The following is a 27,835-nucleotide window of genomic DNA, read 5'->3' on the forward strand; positions in this document are numbered from 1 at the left end:
GGCTACATTATTAATGAAACCCAATTGCAAAAAAGATTTTGAGACAAAAATTCATGTAAAAAGAAATCCCAAGGTGACATTTCCTTGAGGTGTATGATACAGGTGGTTCTCACAAAATTAGGATATCATCAAAAAGTTAATTTATTTCAGTTCTTCAATACAAAAAGTGAAACTCATATATTATATAGAGTCATTACAAACAGAGTGATAATTTTCAAGTGTTTATTTCTGTTATTGTTGATGATTATGGCTTACAGCCAATGAAAACCCAAAAGTCATTATCTCAGTAAATTAGGAAGCCTTTGCAGGTGTTTCTTGTTAATTATTCTAAGTGTTTAACCCCTTAAGCCCCGAGGGTGGTTTGCACGTTAATGACCAGGCCAATTTTTACAATTCTGACCACTGTCCCTTTATGAGGTTATAACTCTGGAACGCTTCAACGGATCTTGGCGATTCTGACATTGTTTTCTCGTGACATATTGTACTTCATGTTAGTGGTAAAATTTGTTCGATATAACTTGCGTTTATTTGTGAAAAAAACGAATATTTGGCGAAAATTTGGAAAATTTCGCAATTTTCCAACTTTGAATTTTTATGCCCTTAAATCACAGACATATGTCACACAAAATACTTAATAAATAACATTTTCCACATGTCTACTTTACATCAGCACAATTTTGGAACCAAAATTTTTTTTTGTGACGGAGTTATAAGGGTTAAAAGTTGACCAGCAATTTCTCATTTTTACAACACCATTTTTTTTTAGGGACCACATCTCATTTGAAGTCATTTTGACGGGTCTATATGATAGAAAATACCCAAGTGTGACACCATTCTAAAAACTGCACCCCTCAAGGTACTCAAAACCACTTTCAAGAAGTTTATTAACCCTTCAGGTGTTTCACAGGAATTTTTGGAATGTTTAAATAAAAATGAACATTTAACTTTTTTTCACACAAAATTTATTTCAGCTCCAATTTGTTTTATTTTACCAAGGGTAACAGGAGAAAATAGACCCCAAAAGTTGTTGTACAATTTGTCCTGAGTACGCTGATACCCCATATGTGGGGGTAAACCACAGTTTGGGCGCATGGCAGAGCTTGGAAGCAAAGGAGCGCCATTTGACTTTTCAATGCAAAATTGACTGGAATTGAGATGGGACGCCATGTTGCATTTGGAGAGCCCCTGATGTGCCTAAACATTGAAACCCCTAACAAGTGACACCATTTTGGAAAGTAGACCCCCTAAGGAACTTATCTAGATGTGTGGTGAGCACTTTGACCCAACAAGTGCTTTACAGAAGTTTATAATGCAAAGCCGTAAAAATAAAAAATCATATTTTTTCACAAAAATGATCTTTTCACCCCCAATTTTTTATTTTCCCAAGGGTGAGAGAAGAAATTGGACCCCAAAAATTGTTGTGCAATTTGTCCTGAGTACGCTGATACCCCATATGTGGGTGTAAACCATTGTTTGGGCGCAGGGCAGAGCTCGGAAGGGAAGGAGCGCCATTTGACTTTTCAATGCAAAATTGACTGGAATTGAGATGGGACGCCATGTTGCATTTAGAGAGCCCTTGATGTGCCTAAACATTGAAACCCCTAACAAGTGACACCATTTTGGAAAGTAGACCCCCTAAGGAACTTATCTAGATGTGTGGTGAGCATTTTGACCCAACAAGTGCTTTACAGAAGTTTATAATGCAGAGCCGTAAAAATAAAAAATCATATTTTTTCACAAAAATGATCTTTTCACCCCCAATTTTTTATTTTCCCAAGGGTAAGAGAAGAAATTGGACCCCAAAAATTGTTGTGCAATTTGTCCTGAGTACACTGATACCCCATATGTGGGTGTAAACCATTGTTTGGGCGCAGGGCAGAGCTCAGAAGGGAAGGAGCGCCATTTGACTTTTCAATGCAAAATTGACTGGAATTGAGATGGGACGCCATGTTGCGTTTGGAGAGCCCCTAATGTGCCTAAACATTGAAACCCCCCACGAGTGACACCATTTTGGAAAGTAGACCCCTTAAGGAACTTATCTAGATGTGTGTTGAGCACTTTGACCCAACAAGTGCTTCACAGAAGTTTATAATGCAGAGCCGTAAAAATAAAAAATCATATTTTTTCACAAAAATGATCTTTTCACCCCCATTTTTTTATTTCCCCAAGGGTAAGAGAAGAAATTAGACCACAAAAGTTGTTGTGCAATTTGTCCTGAGTACGACGATACCCCATATGTGGGTGTAAACCATTGTTTGGGTGCATAGCAGAGCTCAGAAGGGAAGAAGCGCTATTTTACTTTTCAATGCAAAATTGACTGGAATTAAGATGGGATGCCATGTTGCGTTTGGAGAGCCCCTGATGTGCCTAAACATTAAACCCCCCCACAAGTGACACCATTTTGGAAAGTAGACCCCCTAAGGAACTTATCTAGATGTGTTTTGAGAGCTTTGAACCCCCAAGTGTTTCACTACAGTTTATAACGCAGAGCCGTGAAAATAAAAATATTTTTTTTTTTCACAAAAATGATTTTTTAGCCCCCAAGTTTTGTATTTTCACAAGGGTATCAGGATAAATTGGACCATAAAAGTTGTTGTCCAATTTGTCCTGAGTACGCTGATACCCCCTATGTGGGGGGGAACCACTGTTTGGGCGCATGACAGAGCTCGGAAGTGAAGGAGCGCCATTTGGAATGCAGACTTAAATGGATTGGTCTGCAGGCGTCACGTTGCATTTGCAGAGCCCCTGATGTACCCAAACAGTACAAACCCCCCACAAGTGACCCCATATTGGAAACTAGACCCCCCAAGGAACTTATCTAGATGTGTTGTGAGAACTTTGAACCCCCAAGTGTTTCACTACAGTTTATAACGCAGAGCCGTGAAAATATTATTTTATTTTTTTTTCACAAAAATGAAATTTAGCCCCCAGTTTTGTATTTTCACAAGGGTATCAGGATAAATTGGACCCTAAAAGTTGTTGTCCAATTTGTCCTGAGTACGCTGATACCCCCTATGTGGGGGGGAACCACTGTTTGGGCGCATGACAGAGCTCGGAAGGGAAGGAGCGCCATTTGGAATGCAGACTTAAATGGATTGGTCTGCAGGCGTCACGTTGCATTTGCAGAGCCCCTGATGTACCCAAACAGTACAAACCCCCCACAAGTGACCCCATATTGGAAACTAGACCTCCCAAGGAACTTATCTAGATGTGTTGTGAGAACTTTGAACCCCCAAGTGTTTCACTACAGTTTACAACGCAGAGCCGTGAAAATAAAACATATTTTTTTTCCCACAAAAATGATTTTTAGCCCCCCAAATTTTTATTTTCCCAAGGATAACAAGAGAACTTGGACCCCAGAAGTTGTTGTTCAATTTGTCCCTAGTACGCTGATACCCCATATGTTGGGGTAAACCCCTTTTTGGACGCACGGGAGAGCTCGGAAGGGAAGGAGCACTGTTTTACTTTTTCAACGCAGAATTGGCTGGAATTGAGATTGGACGCCATGTCGCGTTTGGAGAGCCCCTGATGTGCCTGAACAGTGGAAGCTCCCCAATTCTACCTGAAACCCTACCCCTAACCTCACCCCTAACCGTTTACTGAACATTTTCTGACAGTCATAAGTGCCACGTATATAAGTGCCACGTATTTAAGAGCCACGTATTTAAGTGCCACGTATTTCAGTGCCACGTATTTCAGTGCCACGTATTTCAGTGCCACGATATTTCAGTGCCACGTATTTCAGTGCCACGTATTTCAGTGCCACGTATTTCAGGCACTGAAAAATACGTGGCACGTAAATACTTCAGTGCCACGATATTTCAGTGCCACGATATTTCAGTGCCACGAATTTCAGTGCCACGAATTTCAGTGCCACGTATTTCAGTGCCACGTATTTCAGGCACTGAAAAATACGTGGCACGTAAATACGTGGCACTGAAATACGTGGCACTGAAATACGTGGCACGTAAATACGTGGCACTGAAATACGTGGCACTGAAATACGTGGCACTGAAATACGTGGCACTGAAATACGTGGCACTGAAATACGTGGCACTGAAATACGTGGCACTGAAATACGTGGCACTTAAATACGTGGCACTTATATACGTGGCCACTGAAATATCGTGGCACTTATATACGTATATACGTATATAAACGTATATTTCAGTGCCACGTATTTCAGTGCCACGTATTTCAGGTTAGGGGTAGGGTTAGGGGTAGGGTTAGGGTTTTTTGTTTTTTTCTTGTTTTCTTGTGTTTTTCTATAAAAACGCATGCGTTTTACCGCGTTTACATGCATTTTTTCACACATGCGGTTTTTTTAAAAAACGCATGCAGATAAAAACGCAAGTGTGAAACCAGACTAAAAGACGCTTTTTATAGCAAAAAAGTTTTTGCGTCTCCACATTTTGAGACCTATAATTTTTCCACATTTTGGTCCACAGAGTCATGTGAGGTCTTGTTTTTTGCGGGACGAGTTGACGTTTTTATTGGTAACATTTTCGGACACGTGACAGTTTTTGATCGCTTTTTATTCCGATTTTTGTGAGGCAGAAAGACCAAAAACCAGCTATTCATGAATTTCTTTTGGGGGAGGCGTTTATACCGTTCCGCGTTTGGTAAAATTGATAAAGCAGTTTTATTCTTCGGGTCAGTACGATTACAGCGATACCTCATTTATATCATTTTTTTATGTTTTGACGCTTTTATACGATAAAAACTATTTTATAGAAAAAATAATTATTTTGGCATCGCTTTATTCTGAGGACTATAACTTTTTAATTTTTTTGCTGATGATGCTGTATGGCGGCTCGTTTTTTGCGGGACAATATGACGTTTTCAGTGGTACCATGGTTATTTATATCCGTCTTTTTGATCGCGTGTTATTCCACTTTTTGTTCGGCGGTATGGTAATAAAGCGTTGTTTTTTGCCTCGTTTTTTTTTTTTTTTTTCTTACGGTGTTTACTGAAGGGGTTAACTAGTGGGCCAGTTTTATAGGTTGGGTCGTTACGGACGCGGCGATACTAAATATGTGTACTTTTATTGTTTTTGTTTGTTTTTTTTAGATAAAGAAATGTATTTATGGGAATAATATTTTTTTTTTTATTATTATTTATTTAGGAATTTTTTTTTTTTTTTTTTTACACATGTGGAAATTTTTTTTTTTACTTTTTTACTTTGTCCCAGGGGGGGACATCACAGATCGCAGATCTGATAGTGTGCACAGCACTCTATCAGATCCGCGATCATACTTTCATCGGAGCAGGCTGCAGCTTTCATCTGCAGCCTGCTCCGACCCGGAAGTGCTCCCTGCAGGACCCGGATACAGCCCCTCGGCCATTTTGGATCCGGGGCCTGCAGGGAGAAGACGTTCGGTACGAGGTGAGTACATCACCTTGTACCGATCGTCTCAGGGAAGCCCGCAGGGAGCCCCCTCCCTGCGCGATGCTTCCCTGTACCGCCGGTACACCGCGATCATGTTTGATCGCAGTGTGCCGGGGGTTAATGTGCCGGGGGCGGTCCGTGACCGCTCCTGGCACATAGTGCCGGATGTCAGCTGCGATATGCAGCCGACACCCGGCCGCGATCGGCCGCGCTCCCCCCGTGAGCGCGGCCGATCGCGTATGACGTACTATCCCGTCACCGGGAATTAAGGCCCACCCCACCTCGACGGGATAGTACGTCATACGGGCTTAAGGGGTTAAAAAGGTCCCTTAGTCTGTTTCAGTAGGCTCCACAATCAAGGGGAAGACTGCTGACTTGACAGATGTCCAGAAGGCAGTCATTGACACACTCCACAAGGAGGGTAAGTCATAAAAGGTCATTGCTAAAGAAGCTGGCTGTACACAGAGTGCTGTGTCCATGCATATTAATGGAAAGCTGAGTGGAAGGAAAAACTGTGGTAGAAAAAGGTGCACAAGCAATCGCAGCCTTGAAAGGATTGTTAAGAATAGGCCATTTAAAAATTTGGGGAAGATTCACAAGGAGTGGACTGCTGCTGGAGTCATTGCTTCAAGAGCCAGCACACACAGATGTATCCAGGACATGGGCTACAAGTGTTGAATTCCTTGTGCCAAGCCACTCATGACCAATAGGCAATGCCAGAAGCATCTTACCTGGGCCAAGGAGAAAACGAACTGGACTGTTGCTCAGTGGTCCAAGGTGTCGTTTTCAAATGAAAATACATTTTGCATTTCATTTGGAAATCAAGGTCCCAGAGTCTGGAGGAAGAGTGGAGAGGCAGACAACCCAAGCTGCTTGAGGTCTGGTGTGAAGTTTCCACAATCAGTGATGGTTTGGGGAGCCATATCATTTGCTGGTGTAGGTCCACTGTGTTTTATCAAGACCAAAGTCAGCGCAGCCGTCTACTAGAAAATTTTAGAACACTTTATGCTTCACTCTGCTGACAAGCTTTTTGGAGATGGAAATTTAATTCTCCAGCAGGACTTGGCACCTGTCCACACTGCCAGAAGTACCGATACCTAGTTTAAAAACAACAGTATCACTGTGCTTTATTGGCCAGCAAACTCCAAGAGGAAGATGAGAGACAGCAGACCCAACAATGCAGACGAGCTGAGGGCTGCTATCAAAGCAACCTGGGATCCATAACACCTCAGCAGTGCCACAGGCTGACCGCCTCCATGCCATGCTGCATTGATGCAGTAATTGATGCAAAAGGAGCCCTGACCAAGTATTGAGTGCATTTACTGAACACACATTTCAGTAGCCCAACATTTCCGATTTTAAAATCATTTTTCAAGCTGGTGTTATAAAGTATTCTAATTTACTGAGATAATGTCTTTTGGGTTTTCATTGCTGTAAGCCATAATCATCAACATTAACAGAAATAAACACTTGAAATCGATCATCAACTTTTTGATGATATTCTAATTTTGTGAAAAAGGGTATGTACAAGATAAGTGTTACAAGATAAATGAAAGGGGACATGATTACAACATTTATCCATCACACCTAACACAGTTTATTATATGAGGAAGAGCCCACTGTGCTTTCAGTATACACATGTATAGCAAACTATGGAGTATAAGAATGTATGTATAATTGTATAGCCTCAATATTTACCACCAGATCCTGATCCAGAATAAACATCATCTGTGTCATCCTCATCAAGGAAATCATCATCTCCAGAACTTTCCAGATCAAATGGTTTTTCATCCTCAAATTCCTTGCGCCATCGCTGGGCCTACAAAGGGCAGAGAAATAGTATTACATCGATAGGTATTAAAGAATTTTACATTGTCAATGTTGTTCAGCCACTTTGGGGACTTCTGTGACACTCAACTTATAGTATAGCAGTGATGTCTAATGCCACATAGTCCAGCTGGAAACAAGTTAGTGTGCATTTTTGACCTACTAATATCACTGTAGAAATCTTTGAATTATTTTAAATTCCCACACGATAAAAGTTCCATAGACCTTAATAGAAAGTAACCAAAATATTAAACTACAGTAAGTTTACACTCTTAAGTTCAACACTTTAATTAGGATTTGGAATTAGGAAGGTAAAGTGATGTGAATTAATTGAAATATAACTTTTATTAATATATTAAAATATGCATAAAAAGCTGTGCCTTTCATAATAGGAAATCATGTCACCTTACCCGGGCGGGTAGCAGTGTGGTTATTCACAGGATTTATGTCAACCTCTAATTATTTCTGCTATTATGGAAATCGCTGATGTCCCCATTGCCAGTTACCGTATATAGCATTTCCTCTTATTGCCAATAGAATAATGTTATGGTATTCTGTAAGTACAGGACATATACACTCTTTAAAGAATAAATGATGGGGGATTGAAATTATTATATGTTTTCTTTAAAATTGTAGTAAAAGGTGTTCTAGAAAAGAAATAATCTTTTTGTAGTAATAGAACTCATTAGTTAAGGCAGTCCATTAGGGCTGTTATATTCAGCATGTTTGTAGCAGTGTAATCAAACGAGGTATAAAACATAGTACTTTAATACACAAATAAAAATTATATTCTAATTAATTCACACCACATTACCTTCCTTGTTCCCCATCCCTTATTTAAGTGTTGTTACTGGTTCTAGTGGTGAACACGATGTGATTAGTCATTAGATTGTCCAGGGAATGCTGCATATATTTGGTTAAATCCTAAGTTCACACAAACCATCAATCATTGCTATGACTTCCATTATAATAGAACACGATCTTCTGCCAATAGCTGTTGGGCCAATGTCTCTCTCTCCCTGTCTTATTGGAACAAGCCCCATCAATTGCAGTGTGGGTCTATGTCAGCCGGCCGTGCTCCATCTGTGGCTGATCACCTCTGATTATATACTGCTGCTCAGAAACACTTAAACTCTGGGCACCCTGCATGGTTAGCACCTAGTAGCATCCCGTTTGAAAGTATCACAGCTTGTAAATGCTTTTTGCCGCCAGCTAAGAGTCTTTCAATTCTTGTTTGAGGGATTTTCATCCATTCGTCCTTGGAAAATTCTTCCAGTTCTGTGAGAGTCCTGGGTTGTCTTGCATATACTGCTATTTTGAGGTCTAGCCACAGATTTTCTATGATGTTCAGATCAGGGGACCGTGAGGGCCATTGCAAAACCTTCAGCTCGCGCCTTTTGAGGTAGTCTATTGTGGATAGTGCCATATGTTTAGGATCATTATTAGGGATGAGTGAATAGCTTTGGTAACTCCTTATCCGAATAGCTATAGCGCTTCCCAAATAGCTGCCTCGGGAACCGGATACCTGGATTGCTCCCGATAATCAGCTGTTCGGCTCTGCAGTTGCATGTGTCACGGCTGTGTGACAAGCACGACACATGCATGGAGAGCCTGTTTGTTTCTTATAGTCCGAAAAATACGGTATATATACACTCACCGGCCACTTTATTAGGTACACCATGCTAGTAACGGGTTGGACCCCCTTTTGCCTTCAGAACTGCCTCAATTCTTCGTGGCATAGATTCAACAAGGTGCTGGAAGCATTCCTCAGAGATTTTGGTCCATATTGACATGATGGCATCACACAGTTGCCGCAGATTTGTCGGCTGCACATCCCAAAGATGCTCCATACAAGGCAGGATGGATCCATGCTTTCATGTTGTTTACGCCAAATTCTGACCCTACCATCCGAATGTCGCAGCAGAAATCGAGACTCATCAGACCAAGCAACGTTTTTCCAATCTTCTACTGTCCAATTTCGATGAGCTTGTACAAATTGTAGCCTCAGTTTCCTGTTCTTAGCTGAAAGGAGTGGTACCCGGTGTGGTCTTCTGCTGCTGTAGCCCATCTGCCTCAAAGTTCGACGCACTGTGCGTTCAGAGATGCTCTTAGGCCTACCTTGGTTGTAACGGGTGGCGATTTGAGTCACTGTTGCCTTTCTATCAGCTCGAACCAGTCTGCCCATTCTCCTCTGACCTCTGGCATCAACAAGGCATTTCCGCCCACAGAACTGCCGCTCACTGGATTTTTTTTCTTTTTCGGACCATTCTCTGTAAACCCTAGAGATGGTTGTGCGTGAAAATCCCAGTAGATCAGCAGTTTCGGAAATACTCAGACCAGCCCTTCTGGCACCAACAACCATGCCACGTTCAAAGGCACTCAAATCACCTTTCTTCCCCATACTGATGCTCGGTTTGAACTGCAGGAGATTGTCTTGACCATGTCTACATGCCTAAATGCACTGAGTTGCCGCCATGTGATTGGCTGATTAGAAATTAAGTGTTAACAAGAAGTTGGACAGGTGTACCTAATAAAGTGGCCGGTGAGTGTATATTTTTTGGGCTAAAATACAAAGGGAATGTGTTATCTTTAACTTTAGACCTTTTTGAGATTATTTCATCTTTAGCTTGCTAACTGTTCACAGTAAGTCATTTGGACCAGGGGTGTCCAAACTTTTACATGCCACTATATTTTGTTTTCTATTTTGAATTTCACCTGAAATGTTTCCTGACATTGCCATTAAATCCTTCTGACCCCTGTATCTATCTTGTTGATTGAAATCTTGCCAGCTGTATCTTGAATTTGTATGACCAGGTTTATGTTTATCTATTGGTACTCTGTTTTGTGGGTATTAGTGAAAAATATCCCCTTTAATGAGAATTCAAGTAACGATTTAAAACTACATTTGCAAGTCAAACGCAGGCTGCCCATTTCTCATCAATTCTCATGAATGAATAGGATTCCAGCACCTAGCTCCCTGGAGCACACAGTCATTAGATAAGGGCGCTAATAGAGAGCTTACTCCATTCACTGACATATATATACCTATAAAAAGGCACCACTCATTGATGATATAGAAAAAACACTTTATTGAACATCATAAAACGCCAAACATGGTAAGAAATAGCCCACAATGGGCAGCAGGTAAGAGACAACACCTTGTTGTCTCTTACCTGCTGCCCATTGTGGGCTATTTCTTACCATGTTTGGCGTTTTATGATGTTCAATAAAGTGTTTTTTCTATATCATCAATGAGTGGTGCCTTTTTATAGGTATATATAAGTTATGTGCGGCTAACCACCGTGGGTTTCATTATTGGTGTTGTGTTCCATTCACTGACAGCCAGAGCCGTGTAAAGTGCATCATGCGGAATATTACCAATGTAAAGCAGTTATAGAATTTGGATATGTACAGATAATTATGCTAATTGTTGTGAAATTGGATTCTGGGCTCCCCCGGTGGCCACTTGTGGAATTTAACTTGTGTGCATCATCCCCTCTGTTCACCTGCTCCTATCAGGATGTGGGAGTCGCTATATAACCTTGCTCCTCTGTCAGTTTCATGCCGGTCAACAATGTAATCAGTAGCCTTTCTGTGCATGTTCCTGCTACTAGACAACTCCCAGCTAAGTTGGACTTTTGTCCTTGTGTGTTTTTGCATTTTGTTCCTGTTCACAGCTGCTGTTTCGTTACTGTGTCTGGAAAGCTCTTGTGAGCGGAAATTGCCACTCTGGTGTTATGAGTTAATGCTAGAGTCTTAAAGTAATTTCTGGATGGTGTTTTGATAGGGTTTTCTGCTGACCATGAAAGTGCCCTTTCTGTCTTCATGCTATCTAGTAAGCGGACCTCGATTTTGCTAAACCTATTTTCATACTACGTTTGTCATTTCATCTTAAATCACCGCCAATATATGTGGGGGCCTCTGTCTGCCTTTTGGGAAAATTTCTCTAGAGGTGAGCCAGGACTGTCTTTTCCTCTGCTAGGATTAGGTAGTTCTCCGGCTGGCGCTGGGCATCTAGGGATAAAAAAACGTAGGCATGCTACCCGGCCACTTCTAGTTGTGCGGCAGGTTTAGTTCATGGTCAGTATAGTTTCCATCTTCCAAGAGCTAGTTCTCATATATGCTGGGCTATGTTCTCTCGCCATTGAGAATCATGACAGTTTGACCGGCCCAAAAAAGGGTTAAATTACTGGCTGAGAAAGGAGAGAAAAAAGAAGTCTGCTACAATTTTTTTTTTTTTTTTTTTTTTTTCCCTCTAGTTCTGAGTGTGCTCTTAATTGAATCACTTGCTAGTCTGCTTATACTGCAGCCTTCCTCTCTTCCTCTCCTTCTAATCATTGAATGGCTCTGTGTTCACCTGTTTCAAATGGATCTTCAGAGTGTAGCTACAGGTTTGAATAATCTCGCCACAAAGGTACAAAATTTGCAAGATTTTGTTGTTCATGCACCTATGTCTGAGCCTAGAATTCCTTTGCCTGAATTCTTCTCGGGGAATAGATCTCACTTTCAAAATTTTAAAAATAATTGCAAATTGTTTTTGTCCCTGAAGTCTCGCTCTGCCGGAGACCCTGCACAGCAGGTCAGGATTGTAATTTCCTTGCTCCGGGGCGACCCTCAAGACTGGGCTTTTGCATTGGCACCAGGGGATCCTGCGTTGCTCAATGTGGATGCGTTTTTTCTGGCCTTGGGGTTGCTTTATGAGGAACCTCATTTAGAGCTTCAGGCGGAAAAGGCCTTGATGTCCTTGTCTCAGGGGCAAGATGAAGCTGAAATATACTGCCAAAAATTCCGCAACTGGTCTGTGCTTACTCAGTGGAATGAGTGCGCCCTGGCGGCGATTTTCAGAGAAGGTCTCTCTGATGCCATTAAGGATGTTATGGTGGGGTTCCCTGTGCCTGCGAGTCTGAATGAGTCCATGACGATGGCTATTCAGATCGATAGGCGTCTGCGGGAGCGCAAACCTGTGCACCATTTGGCGGTGTCTACTGAGAAAACGCCAGAAAATATGCAATGTGATAGAATTCTGTCCAGAAGCGAGCGGCAGAATTTTAGACGAAAAAATGGGTTGTGCTTCTATTGTGGTGATTCAACTCATGTTATATCAGCATGCTTTAAGCGTACTAAGAAGCCTGACAAGTCTGTTTCAATTAGCACTTTACAGTCTAAGTTTATTCTATCTGTGACCCTGATTTGTTCTTTGTCATCTATTACCGCGGACGCCTATGTCGACTCTGGCGCTGCTTTGAGTCTTATGGATTGGTCCTTTGCCAAACGCTGTGGGTATGATTTGGAGCCATTGGAGGCTCCGATACCTCTGAAAGGGATTGACTCCACCCCATTGGCTAGTAATAAACCACAATACTGGACACAAGTGACTATGCGTGTTAATCCGGATCACCAGGAGGTTATTCGCTTTCTGGTGCTGTATAATCTACATGATGTTTTGGTGCTGGGATTGCCATGGCTGCAATCTCATAACCCAGTCCTCGACTGGAGAGCTATGTCTGTGTTAAGCTGGGGATGTAAAGGAACTCATGGGGACGTACCTTTGGTTTCCATTTCATCATCTATTCCCTCTGAGATTCCTGAATTCTTGTCTGACTTTCGTGACGTTTTTGAAGAACCCAAGGTTGGTTCACTACCTCCGCACCGGGAGTGCGATTGTGCCATAGACTTGATCCCGGGTAGTAAATACCCTAAGGGTCGTTTATTTAATCTGTCTGTGCCTGAACACGCTGCTATGCGAGAATATATAAAGGAGTCCTTGGAAAAGGGACATATTCGTCCTTCGTCATCTCCCTTAGGAGCCGGTTTTTTCTTTGTGTCTAAGAAAGACGGCTCTTTGAGGCCGTGTATTGATTATCGTCTTTTGAATAAAATCACGGTTAAATATCAATATCCGTTACCACTGCTTACTGATTTGTTTGCTCGTATAAAGGGGGCCAAGTGGTTCTCTAAGATTGATCTCCGTGGGGCGTATAATTTGGTGCGAATCAAGCAGGGGGATGAGTGGAAAACCGCATTTAATACGCCCGAGGGCCATTTTGAGTATTTGGTGATGCCTTTTGGTCTTTCAAATGCCCCTTCAGTCTTTCAGTCCTTTATGCATGACATTTTCCGCGATTATTTGGATAAATTTATGATTGTGTATCTGGATGATATTCTGATTTTTTCGGATGACTGGGACTCTCATGTCCAGCAGGTCAGGAGGGTTTTTCAGGTTTTGCGGTCTAATTCCTTGTGTGTGAAGGGTTCTAAGTGTGTTTTTGGGGTTCAGAAGATTTCCTTCTTGGGATACATTTTTTCCCCCTCTTCCATCGAGATGGATCCTGTCAAGGTTCAGGCTATTGGTGATTGGACGCAACCCTCTTCTCTTAAGAGTCTTCAGAAATTTTTGGGCTTTGCTAACTTTTATCGTCGATTTATTGCTGGTTTTTCTGATGTTGTAAAACCATTGACTTATTTGACTAAGAAGGGTGCTGATGTTGCTGATTGGTCCCCTGATGCTGTGGAGGCCTTTCGGGAGCTCAAGCGCCGCTTTTCTTCCGCCCCAGTGTTGCGTCAGCCTGATGTTGCTCTTCCTTTTCAGGTTGAGGTCGACGCTTCTGAAATCGGAGCTGGGGCGGTGTTGTCGCAGAGAAGTTCCGACTGCTCCGTGATGAGACCTTGTGCTTTTTTTCCCCGTAAATTTTCGCCCGCCGAGCGGAATTATGATATTGGGAATCGGGAGCTTTTGGCCATGAAGTGGGCTTTTGAGGAGTGGCGTCACTGGCTTGAGGGGGCCAGACATCAGGTGGTGGTATTGACTGACCACAAAAATTTAATTTACCTTGAGTCTGCCAGGCGCCTGAATCCTAGACAAGCGCGCTGGTCGTTGTTTTTCTCTCGGTTTAATTTTGTGGTGTCTTACCTACCGGGTTCTAAGAATGTTAAGGCGGATGCCCTTTCTAGGAGTTTTGAGCCTGACTCCCCTGGCAATTCTGAGCCCACAGGTATCCTTAAAGATGGAGTGATATTGTCTGCCGTTTCTCCAGACCTGCGGCGGGCCTTGCAGGAGTTTCAGGCGGATAGACCTGATCGTTGCCCACCTGGTAGACTGTTTGTTCCTGATGATTGGACCAGTAGAGTCATCTCTGAGGTTCATTCTTCTGCGTTGGCAGGTCATCCTGGAATCTTTGGTACCAGGGATTTGGTGGCAAGGTCCTTCTGGTGGCCTTCCCTGTCACGAGATGTGCGAGGCTTTGTGCAGTCTTGTGACGTTTGTGCTCGGGCCAAGCCTTGTTGTTCTCGGGCTAGTGGATTGTTGTTACCCTTGCCTATCCCGAAGAGGCCTTGGACGCACATCTCGATGGATTTTATTTCGGATCTGCCTGTTTCTCAGAAGATGTCTGTCATCTGGGTGGTGTGTGACCGTTTCTCTAAGATGGTCCATCTGGTTCCCTTGCCTAAGTTGCCTTCTTCTTCCGAGTTGGTTCCTCTGTTTTTTCAAAATGTTGTTCGTTTGCATGGTATTCCGGAGAATATCGTTTCTGACAGAGGGACCCAATTCGTGTCTAGATTTTGGCGGGCATTCTGTGCTAGGATGGGCATAGATTTGTCTTTTTCGTCTGCTTTCCATCCTCAGACTAATGGCCAGACCGAGCGGACTAATCAGACCTTGGAGACATATTTGAGGTGTTTTGTGTCTGCGGATCAGGATGATTGGGTTGCCTTTTTGCCTTTGGCGGAGTTCGCCCTCAATAATCGGGCCAGCTCTGCCACCTTGGTGTCCCCGTTTTTCTGTAATTCGGGGTTTCATCCTCGATTTTCCTCCGGTCAAGTGGAATCTTCGGATTGTCCTGGAGTGGATGCTGTGGTGGAGAGGTTGCATCAGATTTGGGGGCAGGTGGTGGACAATTTGAAGTTGTCCCAGGAGAAGACTCAGCTTTTTGCCAACCGCCGTCGTCGTGTTGGTCCTCGGCTTTGTGTTGGGGACTTGGTGTGGTTGTCTTCTCGTTTTGTCCCTATGAGGGTTTCTTCTCCTAAGTTTAAGCCTCGGTTCATCGGCCCGTACAAGATATTGGAGATTCTTAACCCTGTGTCCTTCCGTTTGGACCTCCCTGCATCCTTTTCGATTCATAATGTTTTTCATCGGTCATTGTTGCGCAGGTATGAGGTACCAGCTGTGCCTTCCGTTGAGCCTCCTGCTCCGGTGTTGGTTGAGGGTGAGTTGGAGTACGTTGTGGAAAAGATCTTGGACTCTCGTGTTTCCAGACGGAAACTCCAGTATCTGGTCAAATGGAAGGGATACGGTCAGGAGGATAATTCTTGGGTCACTGCCTCTGATGTTCATGCCTCCGATCTTGTCCGTGCCTTTCATAGGGCTCATCCTGATCGCCCTGGTGGTTCTGGTGAGGGTTCGGTGCCCCCTCCTTGAGGGGGGGGTACTGTTGTGAAATTGGATTCTGGGCTCCCCCGGTGGCCACTTGTGGAATTTAACTTGTGTGCATCATCCCCTCTGTTCACCTGCTCCTATCAGGATGTGGGAGTCGCTATATAACCTTGCTCCTCTGTCAGTTTCATGCCGGTCAACAATGTAATCAGTAGCCTTTCTGTGCATGTTCCTGCTACTAGACAACTCCCAGCTAAGTTGGACTTTTGTCCTTGTGTGTTTTTGCATTTTGTTCCTGTTCACAGCTGCTGTTTCGTTACTGTGTCTGGAAAGCTCTTGTGAGCGGAAATTGCCACTCTGGTGTTATGAGTTAATGCTAGAGTCTTAAAGTAATTTCTGGATGGTGTTTTGATAGGGTTTTCTGCTGACCATGAAAGTGCCCTTTCTGTCTTCATGCTATCTAGTAAGCGGACCTCGATTTTGCTAAACCTATTTTCATACTACGTTTGTCATTTCATCTTAAATCACCGCCAATATATGTGGGGGCCTCTGTCTGCCTTTTGGGAAAATTTCTCTAGAGGTGAGCCAGGACTGTCTTTTCCTCTGCTAGGATTAGGTAGTTCTCCGGCTGGCGCTGGGCATCTAGGGATAAAAAAACGTAGGCATGCTACCCGGCCACTTCTAGTTGTGCGGCAGGTTTAGTTCATGGTCAGTATAGTTTCCATCTTCCAAGAGCTAGTTCTCATATATGCTGGGCTATGTTCTCTCGCCATTGAGAATCATGACAGCTAATGATAGTGTAAGATCATTTCCATGTTAATACTATATGCCTGCGGCTTTAGATGTTAGTCTTAGAACAGTGTGATATCTAGTCTACTAACCCAGTTTGATGATCGCAACATCATTTTCGACATACAGAAATCTCACAACATTTCTCACTGTTTCCTCCTCAGTCTCTTCTCTCACTTTCTTTTGTTTAAAGACACCCTCCACTCTGGGACTGAACATCGACTGTACATTTCTCATGATTAGTCACTCCATTCACCTCCCACTACACCTCCAGCGGTGTTTCATCCCTCCTGGTTACAAGATGGCCACCCAGTGGCATGAACATTGCCCTGAAGAATCAAAGCCATACCTCTCCTGGTTTTACCGACAGGAAGGCAGGGGTGGCACATTTTAGATTTACCACAGCACTCCCCACACATTGCTTATTTTTTTTCTTGCAGATTTGGAGTTAATTCTTTCAGCGGTTTTCCTGCAGATTTCACTCATAGTTGGGAAAATGCATATTTTACACAGCGTTTTTCCTGCCAAGAGATGCAGAAATGGTAGAGAAATTCTCTGTCTATAGGTATATGCAGAGACTTATCAGCCACTGTCCGCAGGCGGGGAGAAGCCTACCCGCCTGTAACTAGTCAATATCGCAGCTCGGTCTCCAGCGGAAATTAAAAGCATGTCTCTCTCACAGAGAATACGGGAATGCTCGGAAGAGGGCTTGAGTTGGGTGAGATAGCTGCTGGCCAAATGAGCGCCCAAACCATCGCTCAGCCGAAACTAATGACTATGTATGGGGGCTATACTGTCATGATGACACTAGCTCACATTACTTGCAAAAGAATTTACAGTCACCATCTTTTGTGTGCTATTCTGGGGTATAGGTATGTCATACAGGAGAAGCCCTCCTTACAACAAAAAATGTCTGTACATGTATTACATGAAAGGCTGGCATGTAAGGCTACATTTCCCCTAGGAATAAAAGTAGATCACCAGGTTTTTGAGACTGGAACTGTGACTATCTGCCAACTACTCTTTGAGCCAAAGTTGAAAAGCCCCTTTAAATGTTCTCTGTCATGATGAAAAGCAATGTTTTAGAAACACATTTACCGAACAGTTACAGCTACCTTTACCTCACTTAATACATAGAATATTCAAGACCGAGCTGTGACTCTGCATAGATTCCAAAGTAAATAACAAGCCCTCTCTTATGTGTACAGCATCCAGAACTAATCCTGTGGGAAATAAGCCCGCAGTGTATTCTAAGCTATTCCGGATTATTTCCCTTCACATAAGACCACTGAAAAAACTTTACTACTGATCAAATCTGTATGCAAGCAACAAATGGTCTTCTACCTGTACATCAATATTTACTTTAGTTTTTACCTTATCATAAATGTTATTTTCTTGAATACATTTTTTTAGTTGATTCATATGGAATTCAGTAAAGTTTTTATTAAAGGGATATAGAGGTACAATCGAGGCCTTATGCACCTCTGTGGCAGATCTATTATACAGCTTTAAACAAAACAGAGATGATATATATGCAGTTTGTGCTGTCATCTGGTGACAGGATCTTCTTTAGAAGGGGTTATTCAGGACTATTTAATTTTTCTCTTAATGGTCTAAGAATTTACAGACAGGTAGTTGCCTGTTGTGCCCGCCACCGATCTCTGCCAGCTCAGAGTGGTCACAGACCAGTCCTGTCTGCGATTCTGCAGCTTCTGGTGACATCAGGTCAACAGAACAGCTGCTTCCTTTCTGTGTTTCTTTCATCAGTGACGCACCATCCACAGAAAAGCCTGGAGAAGGAAGAGCTGCTCCGCTGACGTGCAGCAGAATTGCCGGCCTGAGCAGTCTGTGATTGCGGAACAAGCAGGTAGTTAGCAACATCAGTTCATAGTCCAATAGGAAAAAATATAATAGTCACAGAAAACTGATTTAAATACTGTAATATCAGAGAAATGAATTTGTGTAATGTCTACAAAAGGGGGTTGTCCAGCCATAAACAGTTTTAAGAGCAGTTTAGAATTACCTTACCGACTGTCCAGCATGCTTGCCGGATTCCTATTCTCGGCACTACCCCACAGCTGATCAGGTGCTGTCTAGCGGATCACTAGATGGCACAGCAGTTACATGTGTAGATTTTGACACTTTGATACAATGTAAATTAGTCAGTGAACAACTTGTATAACAGTGTAAGTTTGGTGTGCTCCCTAAATAACTCAATACACAGCCATTAATGTCTAAACTGCTGACAACAAAAGTGAGTACACCCCGAAGTGAAAATAGCCAAATTATGCCCAATTAACCATTTTCCCTGTCCGGTGTCATGCGACCCATTAGTGTTACAAGGTCTCAGGTGTGGATGAGGAGCAGGTGTGTTAAATTTGATGTTATCGCTCACACACTCTCATACTGGAAGATCAACATGGCACCTCATGGCAAAGAACTCCGAGTATCTGAAAAAAAGGAATTGTTGCTCTACATAAAGATGGCCTAGGCTATAAGATTGCGAAAACCCTGACACTGAGCAGCAGCACAGTGAGCAAGACCATACAGCGGAATAATAAGGCAGGTTCCACTCAGAACTGGCCTTAACATCGTCAACCAAAGAGGTTGAGCGCACTTGCTCAGCATCATACCCAGAGGTTGTCTTTTCAAAATAGACGTACGAGTGCTGCAGGCATTGCTGCAGAGGTTAATGGGGTGGGGGTTCAGCCTGTAAGTGTTCAGACCATACGCCGCACATTGCATCAAATTGGTCTGCATAGCTGTCATCCCAGAAGGAAGCCTCTTCTAAAGATGATGCACAAGAAAGCCCACAAACAGTTTGCTGAAGACAAGCAGACTAGGGGCATGGATTACTGGAACCATGTCCTGTGGTCTGACGAGACCAAGATAAACTTATTTGGTTCACATGGTGTCAAGCGTGTGTGGTAGCAACCAGGTGAGGAGTACAAAAACAAGTGTGCCTTGGCTACGGTCAAGCATGGTGGTGGGAGTGTCAGTTTGGGGCTGCATGAGTGCTGGTGGCAGTGGGGAGCTACAGTTCATTGCGTGAACCATGAATGCCAACATGTACTGTGACATACTGAAGCAGAGCATGATCCCCTCCCTTCGGAAACTGGGCCATAGTGCAGTATTCCAACATGAAAACGACCCCAAATACACCTCCAAGACGACCACTGCCTTGCTAAAGAAACTGAGGATAAAAGGTGTTGGACTGGCTAAGCATGTCTCCTGACCTAAACCCTACTGAGCATCTGTGGGGCATCCTCAAATGGAAAGTGCAGGAGCGCAAGGTCTCTAAGATCCAGCAGCTCTGTGATGTTGTTATGGAGGAGTGGAAGGGGAATCCAGTGGCAACCTCCATGCCCAAGAGAGTTAAAGGGAACCTGTAACCAGGTTTGACCAATATGACATACAGCCACTACCTTTCAGCCCTGAAATACAGCATTCTATGACTAGGGCAGAGTAAAGCATTGCAGTGCGCATGAGCTGGGGCTCTTTGACCTTTCTCGGTGTCTGCGCACTGCAGTACTTTGATCTGCCCTCAACAGGGCATAGAAGTACACCTGCACAGGACCGCGATGCCAAGAAGACTGTGTGGATGACGTAGGGGTTTGGGATGAAGTGGGAAGGGATCTGATCAAGTGCACAGGTGGTGAGATGCGATCTTGAGAGTAGAGTGGAGAGTCGATCTTCTGTAATAGTGGAGAAGTTGGTTTTGGAGGTGGAGGGTTGGATAGTTGGGAGGAAGGGCTCTGGGGGTTGTCGACTAAAACTGTCTCTGATGTTCTCAATCTTCTGCTTGAAAAATGAGGCAAAGTCTTCAGCTGAGATGAGTGGGGAGGGAGGAGTTGCTGGGGGACGGAGGAGAGAGTTGAAGGTGTTGAATAACTGTTTAGGGTTGTGAGACAGGGAGGATATGAGAGATGAGAAGTAGGTTTTGCTGTGGCGAGTGTGGTCTTGAAAGAAGTGAGGGACTGTTTGAATGCGATGAAGTGCTCGTTGGAGTGGGATCTTTTCCATCTCCGCTCAGCAGCCCTGGAAGCTCACCTCAGTTCTTTGGTCAGGCTGGTGTGCCAGGGCTGTCTGTTGATTTTGCGAGCTTTGGTATGTGTGAGAGGGGCAAGAGATTCCAAAGCTGCAGCTATTGTGGTGTTATATAGAGCGGCAGCGTCATCCGCATTGTGTAGGGAACTTATGTCTGTGAGAGGGAGGAGGGATTCAGAGAGTGAGCGTAGATCAAGGTGTTTAAGATGTCTGCGAGGGTGTGCAAGTTTGTGTGCACCTCAAAGGAAGGGAGGGTAACAGAGGGTGGCAGTGGGTTTGGGGTGAAAGATCAGTTATCTGACAGGAGAAAACCAACTCCTCCGCCATGCTTGCTGCTGGGGTGGGGTGTGTGAGAAAGGTGGAAGCCAACATAAGAGAGTGCAGCAGGAGAGGCTGCGTCAGAAGGGGTGAGCCAGTTTTCGGTGATGGCGAGGAAGGAAAGTTTGTAATAAAAAGATCATGGATGTAAGAAAGCTTGTTGCAGACAGAGCGAGCGTTCCACAGAGCTCCTGTTAGTGGAACTGGGGAAGCAAGGGCGGGGAGAATGGGTATAAGGTTAGAAAGGTTACGGAAATTTGTGATAGAGCGTGGATGGGAGGTAGAACTGACTGTGGGGATGTGGTGAGGAGGACCAGGATTGGGAGAGATATCACCAGCAGTGGGAAGGAGCAGAGAAAGTGTTAGAAGGTGGGAGCAGGAGAGGGCATGAGGTGTGCTTTGAGACAGAGGATTGTATGTTGAGGAACAGTTCTGAGGAGGCGAGATGGATGGGGAGGATTGAAGAAGAGATTAACAGTTCCTTACTAGGTGTAGGGATTAGGGAAGTTAGCAGAAAGTGAAGGATTATAGGGGTGAAAGTGAAAACAAACAGAAACATTGTTTACAGTGACTTGCCAGTTACCTTCAGTTCCCTTCTGGTTCAATTCTGGTTTTAATTCTAAATTAATCTTCACACTTCTAGGAATCACACTGCCGACTGAAGTCATTGCAGACTTGTGCTATGCAATATATGCACATCTAAGTGCATTCATGTGTGAAGCAGAGAGGAGTGGTCTCTGCTCATCTTGGTCAGAGAATTAAGGGTGGACCAGATGCATACAATCACGCCAAAGTAAACATAAGTCAATGAGTCGCCCGCCAGGGCCATGGGGTACTCGGTACCGTTACTTAAAGGGACATGTCATGGCGCCGGTGACCCGGTCCGTGGCCCGGTCCGTGGCCCTGGGCGCCCATGTTAAAGGACGGTCTTTAAAGGGATTTGTAAAATAATAAATGTTTGTGACGTCACCTGTGGTATTCGGTCAGGGATGACCAACGCTGCTTAAAGGGGTCTTCTGGGGTAATGTTATGGCAGCCAGATGGTATAACTTCCCAAAGGTGAAGTAGGTCCCCAGGGCTCCCGATGAATAGATGGAAGATGGTGAGTGGTGCAGTAAATAACAAAGGACGCAGTTGTGCAGTCTTTTTACCTGGTTTACTGATGGTAGCAGGCAGCCAAAGTCCAGGGCACCAGATCACAGGTACAGGCAGGGTCTGGCTGGCTTGGAAGCGAGTTCAGAGTTCAGCTTTACCAGGTGGAAATAAAAGTCTTCCTTCTAGCGCTGTTGTTGTAGTTCCTTACTGCCTATGGTTTCTCAGCAAGGTCCTCTCAGTTATCTCTGTCCTTTAGTGAAGTGTGACACAAACCCGTACGACAGGTGACTCGAGCCTTTTTACAGGGTCTCTATCACGACCCGGGCTCTATGTGTCACTGTGTCTCCTGGATGTTAGGGCGAAAGGTGATGCATAATCTAGCTGTCCTGCCGGTTTCTGCTATGTGTCTTAGAGTCCCACAAAAGCCTTGGTCTTCCGGCTACTGGTGTCTGCGCTCAATTAGGGAGGTAGCCCTCTCGCAGCTATTCTCCCCTTTAGTCACACTCCTGCGCTTCGCTCTCCGGCACATTAGCTAAGGGCTGTTCTTCCTTCTGTATCGCGCTATTTAGGAGCTACAGCACCTCAGGCTGTACGGCCCCTCACCCGTCCTTCTGCCTCAGACTGCTCCAGTCTCCTGTCTGGCACCAACTGTCTAAATCTTCCTAAGTGCCTAGCAACTGCCTAGCAACTAACTCCTCCTCCTGACCAGAGAGATCAGCTCCCCTGAAGTCGGGTGTAGAGCTCCCCCTTCTCTCCTGGAGTCAGAACAGTGTTGTATGTGCTAATTACCTGTTAAAAGGAATCCTCCATCGCTTCCAAGTGTGACATCACTCTCCCCATGAGGAAAGCAATGCCACTGTGACAACCAGGACCCTGGGGCGTCACATGAACACTATTATAAAACTTGAAATGCAATAGATCAATTTTTCAAAAGAGTTTATTAAATTTAATTTGACCTATGATAAAAAAAACAGGAAATGCTAAAAAGAAATACAAAGTATAATACACAGGAAATTCTAAAAACAAAGAAGTTAATACAGGTATGGAAGGTTTACTAGAAAGGTCCTTAGGATCTTCATGACTTCCTAGTGTTTAATGATTTCCAGATTCTTTCCTCAGCAATCTTTCAAAAAAAACAATTGGCCTCTGCAACTACAAACATATGGGAGGCAGAAATCCACACATTTTATATCCTCTATATTTTCAGCAAAGTTCAGCAACATCCCAAGACGAGATCTATTCCCAAGCATCCTAGCAATGAAGGTGTTAAGCAGATTAATTCTCACATGGCAAGACAGAAATGTAATCCCATCAACAGCGGGTGCCATATAGGAACAAGAGTACAACAAATGTAATTAGCGGAGTGTCCAGTGGAGTGTCTGTAACCTAGGCAGGCGGCTACCAGGGCAAAAACTCAAGAGTGCTTTCTCTAAATAGCATGATGCTACACTTGTGCTGAAGTTCCATCATCATAGACTAGTCACAGTTACAGAAGCTACAGTAATTAAAGAAAGTACCGTAATTGCTCCATCTCCTCCATTGCCTGTCTCGAGTCGGCATAAATCGGACTGCACTGGGATGAGATCCAAATGCAGTACAATGTTTCACACGCACCCATAGACTTGTAAGGGTGCGTGAGGCCGAGTCTCGCAGCCAATCGCGATGTTTTCTAAACATATAAATAAAATATGAATAGTAAAGAACATTTTCTATTGAATACAATAGTTAGAGTATTCAAAATGATTCACTTTTTTGACAGACTTATTTGTTTTGTGGAGGGAATCTGGTCAGAAAACATCACAAAAATTACCTAAAAAAATCCTTGAAAGACTCTTGTAATTCATTTCAATGTTAATCCACTTAGTAGTTCACATGTAGACTTTTTTGAGTCTTTTGTCTACTTCAGGTTTTGAAAATCAACTGGTGAAAAAAGCAAAGCGCATGTCACTTCATTGAAGTGTGTCTTGATAGAGTCCACTAAAAACTAGACACTGACAAATCAAAAACCTGAAAAAAAAACTTCATAAAATCTAAAATACTTCAAAAACACTTCAGGAAACGCTTAGGGAAAAGTAAAACTCCAAAAATATGTGTAAAGAGGGGGAAATTGTCAGCTCACCGTGTGTCTGGCACTGGATGGGGGAGGAAATCCATGCTCGGAGCAGCCCTGGTCCTGGGTGCTTCTTGAAGTAGAAAAAGAAAAAAATGTTCTCCAGCTTAGATAAGTAAAACTTCACAGTTATTCCACACTTGTTAAAATGAGGACATGTTTGTCACATCAAAGAGATCCGAGGGGGGCTTTCTTGATCCGTTTCGACTAAGCAAGTCTTAGACCATGACTAAGACTTTTTAAGTCGAAACGCGTTGGTGAAGTCCCCCCTGAGATCTCTTTGGTGTGACAACATGTCCTCATTTTAATAAGTGTGGAATAAATGTGAAGTTTTACTTATCTACGCTACATTTTCTACATTTTTTTCTTTTTCTCCTCAAAAAATAGCCCTAAAATGAAGAAGTTTTTCACTTGAAAACTTATTTTTGAACACCTGAAAAAAACTTTGTCTGCACGTAGCCTAACACTTAAATCTAACCCCCCACCAATGAACATTTTCCATATCTCAAGATAAAAAAAGGAACAATAATATTATACAGTTTGGTAAAAAAAAATTACACATTTTTTGCTGTCTTAATAAATCAAGAAAAAAGAACAATATAAATATCTCAGAACTAATATACCAAGCGATTTCTCTAACTCCCACTTTTAGTGATTACTGCAGTCTTAGAATTACCGGTATTCAACCTCTTCATGACAAGTGTATTCAGTACTCAGTAGGGCACTCTTTGGTTGTTATGACCTGCTGCAAAGTTGATGCAAAGCCAGACACCAGTTTCTGCCAGCGTGCCTGGCAAATCTTAGCTCATTACTCATGGGCAATGACCTTGAGTTTAAAACTATTCTTGGTTTGTGCGCTAAAATCTCTTTTTTTCCAAAAGCCAGTAAAGGTGACTGTGATGGCCCCTCCAGAATCTTCCAAGACTTCTTCTGAAATAAGCCTTGGTGGACTTTGAGGTATGCTTGTGATCACTGTCCTTTTGGAAGGTTTAAAGACTCCCAAGTTTCAACTCACTCCCTGAAGACATGACATTTCTTCCTAAAATTTCCTAATCCATTTTGCCCTCCATCTGCTGCAGATTTCCAGTGCTAGAAGGCATTGCCAAGCCACCATTATGCTTCACTCTAGGAAGGTGTTTTTTAAGTGTATGCTTTATTCTTTCTCTTCCAGACATACAATTGGTCAACAGGTACGAATAGTTTTTCAGTTGTGTTTCATTGCTCCATAGAATCTAAAAACGTCTCTGGCAGACTTAATTTTGTGTCGCTAATAAATCTGGCTCCAACATTTATTCTTTAATAGATGTTTGTCCATGGAGACCTTTAAGGGGTTGTCCCACAAACAAAAGTTGATTTTAATCAATAGATCTTGCAATAAAAATAAGTTCCGCAATTGGATGTGTTAAATAAAATGTCCCTGTGCTGAGATAATCTTATAAATGTGCCCCTGCTGTGTACTGTGCAATGGCCGTGTCTCACGTGCAGGCACATGGTCTGATCATACCACATCGCGGTTTTTTTCCAGCGGTATGATGAAAAACCATAGTTTGCCACTTTTTTTTATGGCGTTTAATGAAGGGATTAACTAGTGTGACAGTTTTTACATGCAGTGACAGATTAAAGTCATGACAAAGCACGTTGGGGTGGGAGGACTGACACCTGCTCATGAAAAGCTATGTCCGTCATTGGGCATTAAGGAGTTAAAAACAGGCTATGGGGTGTCGTGGACAACCCCTTCAAAGAGAGAAACTAATTGTGTCAGGTACAATTGCATATCTTCTGTCAGCCATATCATTGTGAGTTCATTTCTCTCTGACATAGAAGACAAGCATGAGCAGCCACCAAAACCTGTCTCTTACAAGACATACCGATATCTAGGATGAACAGAGGGAAGAAGCATGCAGCAGCAGTCTAAGGGTAAGTTCACACTGGGCTTTTTGCTGCTTTTTTATGCTAATTTTCAGCTGCTTTTTATAGTACCAGCAAAGCCTATGAGATTTCAGAAATCTCATGCACGCACATTGGGTTTTTGTGTGATCAGTATTTTGTGCTTTGCTGCGCTTTTTTTTACATAGAGCATGTCACTTCTTTCAGCGTTTTTCACCCACTGACTTGAATGGGTGGTAAAAAAACGCTGCAAATACGCTAGGTTGACTTCTCTTGCAGCGTGTTTTCTGCAGAGAAGTCAAGGGCAGCCGGATGTGATGTCACACTCTGCTCTGCAGGCTTCATGATGCATCCATGCAGCCTGTCATCCAGCAGTGGACCCCCCATTCAATTGAAGGGGGGGTCCGACATTACAGTGTCATATGCATGACAATGAGGCAAACACCGCTTCTGATCGGTGGGGAAATCCTGGTCAGAGAGCTGCGGCTACCTGCTGTCAGAAGACAGCGGGGACTGCTCAGCTGTGATCACAGGTGTAAACTTCACCTCCGATCACTGGTGTCAGCTGATGGGACTACCGATCCCATCATCTGACACCTACAGCCGCTAATTACAGTGAGAGCAGGAGCGGCGGATGGGAGTTTTCATCTGCCGCTCCTGCACTATAAATAAAAAAATAATGGCGTGGGTTCCCCCCTAATTTTGATAACCAGCCAGACAAAATTCACAGCTGGGGGCTACAACCCCCAGCTGTCAGCAAGGCTAGTTATCAAGAATAGAGGGGTCCTCACGCTTTTTTTTAATTTAAATACACAATTTAAAAAAAACAGCGTAGGGCCCCCCCCCATTTTTGACAACCAGCCTTGCTAAAGCTCACAACTGGGGGCTGGTATTCTCAGGCTGGTAAGGGGCCATTGATATAGACCCCCAGCCTAAAAGTAGCAGCCTGCAGCTGCCCAGAAAAGGTGCATCTATTAGATGCGCCAATTCTGGCGCTTTGCCCGACTCTTCCCACTTGCCCTGTAGTGGTGGCAAGCGGGTAATAAGGGGTTAATGTCATCTTTCTATTGTAAGGTGACATTAGGCTGGCTTAGTAATGGAGAGGTGTTGACACCTGTCAATAAGACACCTCTCCATTACTAATCCTATACTAATTAAAGGGTTAAACACACACACACACATGCAGAAAAAGTCTTTTAATGAAATAGAACACCACACAGTTTTGATCATCTTTTTATTATTCTGCCATTCCAAAGAGAAGCCCTCGATCTTCTGTAATAAAAATAAAAGAAAAAAGAAAAAGTATACTCCCTGATCCGCCGTAGTCTGATATAACGAGTGTCCCACGCAGTATCTGGGGGAGTTACATCTTACAAGCGGGAGCGATGCTAATGCAACCGCTCCCAGCTGTAAGCAACTGAGGAATGAATGAGACGGAGCAGGCGCAGGCTCAGTAACTAGCGGTGACGTCACTCAGCCTGCGCTCCCTCACAATCTATCTATTCTATCAATCTATTCTATCAATTTATCTATTCATTCTATTTATTCTATCAATTCATTCTATCTACAGGAAGTTTTTTATTTTTTTCTCTGTGGGCACTCAACTTTATTGGCATGCACAAAGAGAAAAAACGCATGAAAAAAAGGCAGCAAAAAAACGCAACAAAAAAGAACCTAAACCTGCGTTTTTGGAGTAGCTTCTTTCCTGCCAAGATGATCAGGTTTTGCTGCAGAAAAAAAAACGCAGCAAAAACATCCTGTGTGAACTTACCCTAATGTATATTAATAGGCTCTGCTGCAATTTTACAGCAATATCTTTGTAAATTACCTGGACCAACAAGTGTGTGCTTATTGATTCTTTTTTATTGGTGAGGCACAGAAAATTCCATCCGGCCGCAGTTTTGCTCCCCTACTATGCTGAATGTACCAGATCCCCAGAGTACTGCAGAGTACTCCTTCAAATTATTACATGAACAAAGCAACAATAGAAGTGAGAAGGCCA

At 43.3% G+C, this 27,835-nt stretch overlaps 1 protein-coding gene across 1 annotated transcript in view; it reads right to left on the reverse strand.

Annotated features, from left to right (window-relative positions):
* The window catches only part of SDC3 (syndecan 3), a 250,789-nt gene that overhangs the window by 63,146 nt on the left and 159,808 nt on the right, over positions 1-27,835 (reverse strand). Inside the window, exon 2 of the mRNA XM_077295784.1 lies at positions 7,088-7,208. Coding sequence (XP_077151899.1) covers positions 7,088-7,208 — 121 coding nt within the window. The remainder of the gene's footprint in view (positions 1-7,087; positions 7,209-27,835) is intronic.

This window comes from Ranitomeya variabilis, chromosome 3 (assembly GCF_051348905.1).
Source record: "Ranitomeya variabilis isolate aRanVar5 chromosome 3, aRanVar5.hap1, whole genome shotgun sequence".
NCBI lineage: Eukaryota > Metazoa > Chordata > Amphibia > Anura > Dendrobatidae > Ranitomeya > Ranitomeya variabilis.